General features: G+C 45.4%; 1 protein-coding gene across 1 annotated transcript; it reads right to left on the bottom strand.

Moving 5' to 3' along the window:
- Positions 1–3,001: 3,001 nt before the first annotated feature.
- LOC120677241 lies at positions 3,002–10,286 on the bottom strand. The gene is made up of 2 exons (XM_039958388.1): positions 5,059–10,286; positions 3,002–4,293 (listed from the first exon to the last, which is right to left on the bottom strand). Exon 1 carries the CDS (start codon positions 8,526–8,528, stop codon positions 6,888–6,890), a length of 1,641 nt encoding a protein of 546 aa, XP_039814322.1. The 5' UTR covers positions 8,529–10,286; the 3' UTR covers positions 3,002–4,293; positions 5,059–6,887.
- Between the last annotated feature and the right edge of the window lie 947 nt (positions 10,287–11,233).

The following is an 11,233-nucleotide window of genomic DNA, read 5'->3' as shown; positions in this document are numbered from 1 at the left end:
TTTGTAAAGTGTTCGATCATATGATGCGTTACTGCTCATCCCTCTGTCCAAAAAAAAAGAGGTATTAAAAAGAATATTCTGACGTTCAAATTTTATCTTATTACAAAGAACACATTTTTAGCTTCTACATACATCCGGACCCATGGCGCTGTTCGGGGTGTTCACCAGGGGGTGTAGGTAGAGAGACACGGAGCGTACGTCAGCAGGGCGAGTACTGCCCATCATGGCACAACTGAAGCACGGCTTCTCGACAACATCGATCGTCGAATGCGCCTCAAAATCGATCAGCTTCGTCGCGCGATCTCGTGGGCCTGTCCTAGCCCGGCCCATGCGTTACCAAGCTTTCGGCGGAGGCTGCTGCAACAATATATGGGCCGCGCGATTTGCCGTGGACGAGACAGGCGCATGGCAGGCCCGACGACAATCCCTACGACCACCGCACAAAAGTGGGCTACCATTATCCAGTGCCGTTGCTGGGCCGAACCACTAGGCCACAGCTTAAGGTGCTAATGGTTTTGACTGGGACCAGTTTTAATGGTCTGGTTTTGCTACTTGGGCTCATTTGGTTCGGTGGCAAATAGTGTAACGTGTCTACCAGCCTGGTTTAGTCTGGTTCAGCTGGTATAAGAGCAACTCTAACAGATTCTTTAAATCACACTCTCTATATTTACTTTTAACTAACCATTTACCTAACCATTAGCTCTCTAAAGGGTAGGGGAACCAACAGACTAAGCAAATCTGGCTCTTTATATATCTAACATGTGGGACCTCTGCTTTGGATTTTGTTTTTTTCACCCAGACCTAGTCTAACCCATGGATTTCCCCCTCTCCAGGTGGGGCCGGGCCAAGGCACAAGGCCAACCGGCGGTCGCCGGCGGCGGCCGCCGGCGACGTGTCCGACGGTGGCTGCCGGCGGGGCTGGCACCACCGTGAAGAGGAGCTCTGCGCGAATCCATTGGGGTGCTCGGCGGCGGCGAGTGGCCGGCGAAGATAGGGGCGCAGTGTGGGGATGGCGGAGGCGGCCATGGCGAGGGCGCGGGGAGGTCGGCGGCGGCCATGGCGAGGGTGCAGGGAGGTTGATGCGGGCACGGAGGTCCGTGCGCAGGTGCTCCAAGGATGGGAGGTGCTCCATGGCGGACGACTGCAACGCCTCCTCGTCGTCCACCTCGTCAGCGTGGCGCTCCAAGGACGGGAGGCGCACCTTGGCGGCATCTTCCACCCGAGGTCCGCGGCGCTCGACGGCCTCGGTCTGCGTGTAGGTCGGAGGGCGAGCGGAGGGCGCGCGATAGGAGGGAGCGGGCGGAGGGCGGCAGCTGGAGGAGGCGGAGCCCAATGGCGGCGAGTTGGTGGAGGAGCGGCGGGCAGAGGGTGGAGGAGCGGCGAGCGGAGGGCAGCGGAGCCCCATGGCGGCGAATGGGCGGAGGAGCGGCGGGCGGAGGGTGCGGCCATAAGGTGGAGAAGCTCTGCGCGGGAGGGTGTGCGGGAGGGGATGGCGAGCAGCCTCCGCGAGGCAAACGAAGCGAGCGGAGGGGGCTGAGAAGCGAGTCAGATAGCGAAGATAGAGTTTGCAGAGACTGTTGGATTCCTCTTTTATCACAACTTTGCTATCTTTAGCCAGCCAAATCAATTTAAAGAGGCTCTTGGAGATGCCCTAACGGATTGGTTCGGTTCGGAATGGTGGACTCCGTAGAGACTCACCATACTTGAATTTGCAGCTATCGGATGAAGATCTACGGCGTCCCTTCATCTTCAACCTCCAGGCAGGAGGCCTCCCTTCATCTTCAACCTCCAGGCAGGAGGCCTCCCTTCATCTTCAACCTCTGCCTAGCAACCAATATAGTTCACTCTCCCATCTGCTCTAGCTCCGACTCCACTCCGATTCATGTACCGCTCCTCAACCAGCTCCACCATTGTCTCCTCCTCATGCTGGACAACGCGGGAGGCCACAGCAGAGAAAGAAGAGGAAGGCGAACTCCAGGTGGTGCTCGACTACTCATCTAGGATGCAGGTCGGGGTCCACAACGTGGCAGGCTGCTGTGAATCGACCTCTAGCGGCCTGAATTGACCTCTGTCTCCTCCGATTCGACCTCCATTGAGCAGCTCAACCTCTAGGGCCTCCAAATCGACCTTTGATGAGCAGCTCAAACTCCGACAACTACAAACCGAGCAATCGAGCAGATCGATCTCCGGCGCCTGTGAATCATGCTTCAATAGCCGCAAATTGCATGGATCAAACTCCAATAGCTACAGATCAAGCTTCTAGCGTCCAACTGAGATGGTTAGGCGGCTAACAGAGAAGGGAAGCGCGAGAGGAGAGGATCAATGAGGCGGAGGTGGGAACTCGGCTATTTCATTAGTGCGAGCAAGCGAAGCTCCGGGCTCTACGGCCGACAATGGCGGCCCACCTCAACTATGGTCGTAACTCGTAAGCGAGTCGAGGACTGACGAGCTCCCCTGACAGACAGTAGTGGTTCTGATGGATTGAAAACCGATACAGTTTAGTTTTGGTTTGGGTTTTAAAGCAAGCAGATTAGTGTGGTGTGGTTTGATCCATGAACATCTAGGTAGTTGGTCTGGTGCGGTTTTAGTTCGGATCTTGGACCATTAGCGGGTTGAAGGCCACTACGACCACATGTGCGGCTAGGATTATGTAAAAGGACCTCGAAGCCCTTGGTGGCATTTTATCCCAGAGGCGAGGCTAGAGTATTCATGTTGTTGACGCAAGTTTCAGCCAACACACGAGAGCACTCGAGTGTGCGAGTAGCAAACGGACCGAAGGGCAGCAAGGCCATCCAGACCGATTAGACCGGTTGAGCAGACCGGTCGGACTGGTCTCTAGGGTTTCACCGAAATCGGTCGTCTCGAGGGATAACTATCACACTTGTGTGGTGCAGAACAGTAACATTTACAAGCAAACCAGCAAAGAGATAACCAACGCGCTTACGTGACGAAGAACGACTAGTTTACAAGCAAACTAGCAAAGGCCGTCGAAGCTCTCGCCCGGGAGGGATCCCGTCAGGGTGTGTACATCGCTGGACGTGCCCTAGGTTGACCAGCAAGCCTTAGGATGCCATCTCTGGTCATGGAAATCAGAAGACGAACAGCATGGAGAGGTTGGAAGAGAATTAGGGTTTGTAGAGAGGTAAAAGTTGATTTGTTCGATTGGATGTGTATCAATCGGCCATAACCCTTTATATTTATAGGGTGGTGTGGTCTGTACTCTTTAGGAGTCAAAACCCTTACAAATCCCGCATCAAAATACAACTCCTAACTCGGACTGGACTTTTCGGACCGGTCTCTGGACCGGTCTGACCGCCCTGGACCGGTCTGGCCGGGGTGCAGGTCTTCCGGGACGCATAATTTCCTCATCCGGGTTCCAAATTGGACGTTCTATATATGCATTTCGATCGTCTTGATGAGATCTACGCCATGGTGAAGTCCAATTGATAATTTGACAAAGTTGTCCTGACCGGTCTGACCGGTTTGTATGACAGGTCAGACCGGTTCGCCCAGATTGCCAGCAAATCTTGTCTTATGCCAATTTTGAGTGCCAACATATGTCCCCATGTTTCTTGGTAAAGCTTGCGTACCAAGAAATATTTTTCCAAAGCCGAAATTGCACTGAAACAATGAAAAGCACCGACGCACCAATCCCATCTTGTCTTCAACGATGAAGGAATTCCATCAATCATATATCTTGATATTGCTCAACAATAGTTTCATCTTTCTGGTAATGTTCCTACATCTTTAGTGAGATGACGAGCCTGAGTACACATCACCTCGGCTATAAGTACTTGAAATATCATTCAAAATCATTCTCACATCCTCAAATGACCATGGATGCACAAATTGACCAAATTACGATCAATAGTAATTTGATCCTTTCAATGTCTTCCAGAATTAAGATTGGGATCATATAAGGACTAAAGATAATGTCCACCAATCTCACATCCATGAATCAAAAAACTCTAGCCGAAATAAAAGAAACTTGTTCGGCTTGCTTATTAGTGCAAAATATTGCAATCGGTCTTATAAATGAATATGCCACAATGACAGCATAAATGACCAAGATTGGCAAGAACTACAGAAAAAAATAGTCAGACCGGTCTTACAAGCGGTCAGACCGGTATTGGAATCCGGTTAGACCGGTCTCCCGAGCCGGTTGGACCGGTCTATCCAGAGAGCATACTTTGGCATCAACAAACATCGGCCTTTTGATATGAACTTGACCTTTTCTAATCATATATCCAGATATTTGATTTGCCAAAATATCAGCTGCATTATTGACATGTCCTGATGTATGATAAATGATGAAATCATCAAAGTGAGATATCACATCTAGACAGTCTCATAATAAAAAATTAGTGATCCAAATAAGCATTACTTTAACTTAGGTACTTGCTGTACCTATTAATATTGAACCACAAAACATTTTTGGATATTTCACACCTATGGATCTCAAGATTCCTAGATCGAATGCAAAATTTCATATTCGGCCTAATTATTGGTGTAGAAGTATTTAAACTGGCAATACTTCTCAAATAGTATCACAAACAATACCAATGCCTTGAGAACTCTTCCAAACCGATTCAACATACTATCCATAGGAGAAAAATACACAACTCATAAACATCTTGCCCCCCGAGCCTCAAAGCAACCAAGTGATCTCTGATCGGGAAGCTTAATGCTTTAGGACGATGATCAAAGACATTCATCGGCCGTATATGTTGCCAAAGACGATATAAATTATCGTCCATAGTGAATTCATCCATAATAAATATGTATAGCCGAAATAAAGTGCAGAGAGATATAATAGTTCAAGAATTAAACCATCTCTAGGAACTAAATATTTCGGTTTTTGAAATTAATCAATAAGCATAGCAATTTGGTGATAATCCTCTATGATATAAAGACCCATATGGCATACAAGGATCAAAATTAAAACATGAGGGGTAACCAAACATATTATAGGATGAATTCCAAGACATAGGCGTATATGACATGGGTAAATCAAATGGATGATGTACTGACAAATAATTTTGATGATTTGGTGCAAACCTTATATTTGGAGATCGTCTCTTGGACCTCCTCTTCTTCTTGAATTGCATTGCACCTTTTGCTGGACCATCATCCTTGTCTTGAGTTTGAATACTCCCTTTAGGAACGCATGCCATGTTCCTTTGTTTCAACTCTTGGACACTGAGTTTTCGGAGCTTCTTCTTTTGCCAATTTGATGAATCAAGTGGATGGCTTGGCTTTGCTTCAATTCTGGACAGCAATGATTTTTTCTTGATTTCGGGCTTCTTCAACTCACTTTGTTCAGATTTGGCATTAGAAATATCGACACTCAATTTTTCCCTTCCTTTGCCATCAATAGCCGAAGTCTCTAACACATGAATCGGCTTTTCATCAATTGCATTCATATCTGAACACTTACCTTTACGGCCATCATTTTTTACCACATAAATTTGCTTGACAACATTTTTCTTGTTTTCAACTCTAGACCGATTCTTAGTCTTAAAATGGTCATTTTCAACATAAGGCTGCCTTGCACATGATGGCTCTTTTGGAGCTGCATACTCTACACGATATGGTCTAAAATATGAAGCAGTATGTGCCCATGGATCATTCCACCCCCATGATGAATATGGCTAAAAACTAGTAGGATGTGGAGAATATGGAACTGGCATTGATGATCTCAAAGGAGAATATGATGCTGCTGAATGAAACTTTTCTCCTTGCCAATTCCAACTCCTAGAATTATGTTTAGGAGGCATCTTTGATGATTTATCATCATTTGACCGATTAGCATGCTTGGCCTCGTTTTGTTTTAAATATTTAGCCAAAAGTACATCAAAATTGAGTTTCAGCTTCTTGCCCTCGTGCTTAAAACGGTCTTTACCTCCATTGATCTTAGAATGCTCTGATTTCAGTTTTCCTGAGCGTCCTTGATCATAACCGGTATGACCGGCTTAGGCAACCAGTCTTACCTGTTTGGTACCGGTCTGACCAGTTGAGCAAACTGGTCTGACCGATTCTACCAGCACAGCAGGAGTAATCGGTTCTTGTTCTGATTGTGAATATCCTGGTTGCCCCCCAGTGTCCCCTGGAATTTCACTAAGCTCATCGTCCTTGAGAATATCCTCAACTTGCAATTCATGGACGATGTTCTCATTATTCAAGAAGTTAGAATCCTCCTCTTCACCAATATTTTCATTGTTACATGAACTGGCCGATGCTGGCCAATTTTGTAACTTCTTGTCATCAAGACCAATTGATTTCCACTGGTCATTCTCTTGTGCATGAATAAATTACAATCGTCTAGAATTAATGGCCGATTGTATAATTTAGTGAAACATATTGCAATTCTGAGTACTACGATTAAATGAATTATGCAACTTGCAATAATCTTGCTCTTTTGCATCAAGAGATGACATCAAGACTTTGTGATCAAAAGGTTTAATAAAATTCTGTTCAAGCAAGATATCAAATAATTCATCACACAAATTCAAATCAAAAGTATATTTTATTTTCTCTAACCGATGTCTTTGTGGAGAAGGTTTTAAGGCTAAGCAAACGAATGGTTCAGATTTCTCATTGATCCATTCGGCTATTCCTTTCCTTGTGCTTCTCATATCCGATGCCTTAGAGCTTATCACAACATTATCATCGGATTTCACAACACTTTTCGGTTTTGGTTTCTTGCTTTTAATTCCAGAGTGACCACAAGTAAACCATTTAGAGAAGAATTTTGGCAATGATGATGGAGCAATTTTAAATACCAAAATATTACTGTTATCAGCCTTTCTAATTTTCACAATGCATTGGCCGATAACATCTGAAATTATTCTGCTGCTAGCAAGTAAATTACCCTCCTCAATCGATCTTCAAGGATTACTCACAATGATTTTGCTACTAGATGCATCAACTGAAACTATATGATCTGATTGGGAATTAAATAAATTACTTGTGCAGCATACCTTGTCAAATATTTTGGAGAGGCGTGGAACTTTGATGTGGATAATATCATGCTTCTCCTCTTGATGGCAGCCCACAATCATATCCTTCATGGATTGGTCAGACCGGTTTATAGAGCCGGTCAGACCGGTCTTTCCAGAATTGCTGGAAATTACCTTCTGTTGACATGCCAATGTTCCTTTCTTGCCTCCATTGTCATGTTCTTCGACAATACATTGTTCTTCACTGCTCATACTTTTCTCAGCCAGAACATGTTGCTTAATAGTACGATAGTCACTATTAAATTGTACAACACCTTCGACTTCAGAAAAATCAAGTATAGCTGTTTTACTAAATCTAATTTGTTTTTGTACAGCTAGACTTGTTTCTTGTGGCACAATAAATTCGGAACAATCTTTATTCAATTCGGTTCTCAACATAACCGAATTATTATCCATATCTGAATTATTTTCTTTTTCCTCATCGTCCAATGTGTTGGATTCACAATCAACATATGTACTGGACTGATGAGCTTTACAACATTCTTTGGCTCTCTTAAATTTGTTCTCTAGGAGCAAAGCTCGAAGGTAAAGTTGACTAATGTAAGGATCATCATAACCTTCAATCTTTTCCTTAAAATGACAACATAAATCGCCTAGAGCCAATCTGGCTAAGTCTCTTTCAGAAATTGATAAATTAAAACATCGGTCTTTAACATCTTTAAATCTTATGAAGTAATCATTGACAGATTCATCTCTGTCTTGCTTAACCCATTTTAAATCTGTCAAGGTTGCTTCATTACCTCCACTATAAAAGTGATCATGGAATCTCTGTTCCGATTCGTTCCAAGTGTGGACCGAATTTGGAGGCAAAATATTTGCTGCACTAGCGGATGAAGGTGCATGTGAGGTTGCTGAATTTTCATTAATTTGGCTTGCGTTAAAAATAACACTTGGTGTCGAATCATTAGAATTCAAATCTGTATGTGGTGCTGAAGTTGCAGATGCAACCTCCGCTCTAATAACATGTTGTGCAGCATATGAAGTTTGAAAATAATTGGCTGGATAGCTAAAATCAGCATGGACAAATTTTTCATTCATCGGCATACTCCGTGATGAAGTTAAATATTGTGAACTTGCTGCCGATGAATTAATATATGAAACACCTTGCTGAATAGTACTAGAATTATTAGCATATGGTGCATCATAAAGATTGGCCGAACTCACTACATTAGTTTGGCCTCGATAATTGCTCATCGGCATATAAACTTGTTCCGCTGCCGATGTATGAAAAGGTGTATGTTGAATGTTGCTAGTAGCATGAAAATTCAAAGTATGCATATTATTTGACATGGGCCTTTGCATATAGTTTTTATGATGTGCATAATAAAAAGCATTATCTAAACAATGACTAGCCGATGCAATATGCATACTATTATTATATCTAGCAACATCAACATAAGAATTTGTGGTACTAGCACAATAATTATTAGGAACATGTAATGTTTCTGTATGCTGTACCTCAGGCGTGGTGTAGTAATATCGCTGTGGAGCATAAGAATAACCCGCCATGTATGCTTCTTAGTAGGTCTTGATACTTCTGGTCTTGTGATCAATAAATCCAAAGTTCCTTGATAATCCAAGCAATCAATGACTAGCCCTTTGTTTTTCTTTTGATCTTCGATGTGCAACAGCAAGCAAAATAGAATGCAATCGGCTTGAGCAGCCTGATGCAATACCACAATATGTAGATGCAATCGATCTAAAAGACCAAATGCAAAATAATGGCGAACCAAAAAATAGTGGATCAATTAGGTACGTAATTGGCTAGGGTTTGATAGAACGGTTGAAGCAACCAGATCTTTCGTCCCCAGCGGAGTCGCCAAATTTGTGTTGACGCAAGTTTCGAGAGCACTCGAGTGTGCGAGTCGCAAATGGACCGAAGGGCAGCAAGGCCATCCAGACCGGTTAGACCGGTTGAGCAGACCGGTCGGACCGGTCTCTAGGGTTTCGCCGAAATCGGTCGTCTCGAGGGATAACTATCAAACTTACGTAGTGAAGAATGGCAAAATTTACAAGCAAACCAGTAAAGAGATAACCAACGTGCTTACGTGACGAAGAACGACTAGTTTACAAGCAAACTAGCAAAGGCCGTCGAAGCTCTCGCCCGGGAGGGATCCCGTCAGGGTGTGAACGTCGCCGGACGTGCCCTAGGTTGACCAGCAAGCCTTAGGACGCCATCTTTGGTCATGGAGATCAGAAGACGAACAGCATGGAGAGGTTGGAAGAGAATTAGGGTTTGTAGAGAGGTAAAAGTTGATTTGTTCGATTGGATGTGTATCAATCGGCCGTAACTCTTTATATTTATAGGGTGGGGTAGTCTGTACCCTTTAGGAGTCGAAACCCTTACAAATCCCGCATCAAAATACAACTCCTAACTCGGACTGGACTTTTCGGACTGGTCTGACCGGTCTCTGGATCGGTCTGACCGCCCCTGGACCGGTATGACCGGTCAGACCGGGGTGCAGGTCTTCCGGGAGGCATAATCTCCTCATCCGGATTCCAAATTGGATGTTCTATATATGCATTTCGATCATCTCGACGAGATCTACGCAATGGTGAAGTCCAATTGACAATTTGACAAAGTTGTCCTGACCGGTCTGACCGGTTTGTATCTATATATGCATTTCGATCACCTCGACGAGATCTACACAATGGTGAAGTCCAATTGACAATTTGACAAAGTTGTCCTGACCGGTCTGACTGGTTTGTATGACAGGTCAGACCGGTTCGCCCAGATTGCTAGCAAATCTTGTCATGTGCCAATTTTGAGTGCCAACCCATGTAAAAATGATAGAGGGTTAGGAATATAAATACTCTTGACCTTCTCACTATAATCAATTTTTGATCTTCAGAAAAATTACATTATCCAGCGCTCCTGAAGGTCTTGAAGTATTTTTCCTTTGCATGTTCCCTGTTTGGGCCAAGAAACCAAGGACCCAACAAACCTGATCGTTCCCGTGCTTTGTGCCGTATAGTTCGTACAGTCTTTGTTCCTGTGGTTTTTGTTTTCGTCCGTAGGTCGTATCTAGTTCTTTTTCTGCTTAATGAAATGCTTACTCAGTCAAGTTCTCATGGGAAAAAAACGCATGTCGAAAAGAAGTTCAGCAAACTTCATCAACAGGCTTCGATGCATCTGATTCCCATGCATGTAATAGCTGTAAGAATACGCGAAGCAAAATATTTGCTACTGCAGCCGAATTTCTTAGTTGACGCGCGAGCGCCGCTACCCAGTGCCGGCGAGCTGCGGTCTGGGGGAGGGGAGGGGGCGGCCAGGGAGGGTGGGAGGTGGGCGGAGCGGCCGCCGGCGAGGTCGCCGGCTGCCGGGGTGGTGGCGGGAGGTGGTGGCATTTAGGTTTCCGGGTTGCTTGGGGGTGGGGGCGGCTCCCATGGCCACCGGCCATAGAGGAGGCGGCCGGGGGTGGCGGCGGTCCGGCGGTGGAGGTGGGTTGTCAGGAGGAGGGCGCGGCAGCGTGGGAGCGCCGCCGCCGGGCCGGGCCAGACAACACGTGGGCTGTGGCTGACGGCGGGGGCGACGGGAGAAGACGGCGTGACGGTGGCGGCGGCGGAGGCGGCGGAGGCCGCCGGAGCCAGAGGAGGTGGTCGACGGCGGGGGCGACGGGAGGAAGAAGGAAGGAGGAAGGAGGTAGGAGGAAAAATGGAGGAGGGAGAAGAACAGTAAGGAGTAGTACCTGTTCGCTGCCTCCGCGTCCCAGCGAACCCGCGCTGAGCAGCGTCCCCCTACTGCAGCAGGTTCGTTACAACCAAAATACTTGGAGTGACCCTTGAACACACAAAGCATGCGTACATGCTTCTAAACCACCAACTGATGCCTTCGAGATGTGCCATCCATAGACGTCCAACAGGCGCACACACACAAACGAAAGGGACGGGTTAGCCAACCCGGGATGGCGGGATCCGACTCGTACCTTCTTCAGGTATGAATTTTTAGTTTCCGGTGGATGGTGTATCTATTCTGTTTCCTATCTACAGCAATCATTTGTTATACTTCTTCTACCCCTAAATATTTGTAAAGACTCCTCAATTTGGCTTTACCCAAACCATCTAATTAGTTTGTTGAAGTTTATAAAGAAAACATTAGATATCAAATGAGCATCATTAATTAGATATCCATTATGAAACATGTTTTCATAGTTTATTTTTTATGTGACAGATGTTAATAGTCGTATCTATAAATTTGATCAAATTAAAATTAG

This window comes from Panicum virgatum, chromosome 6N, assembly GCF_016808335.1.
Source record: "Panicum virgatum strain AP13 chromosome 6N, P.virgatum_v5, whole genome shotgun sequence".
NCBI classification, from domain to species: Eukaryota; Viridiplantae; Streptophyta; class Magnoliopsida; order Poales; family Poaceae; genus Panicum; species Panicum virgatum.
The sequence above is the reverse complement of the archived record's forward strand: the minus strand, read 5'-3'. Positions and strand labels throughout refer to the sequence as shown.

What these genes read in the sequence shown, in the direction of transcription:
- LOC120677241 (XM_039958388.1), bottom strand. Translation starts at nt 8,528, where the DNA reads ATGGCGGGTTATTCTTATGCTCCACAGCGATATTACTACACCACGCCT.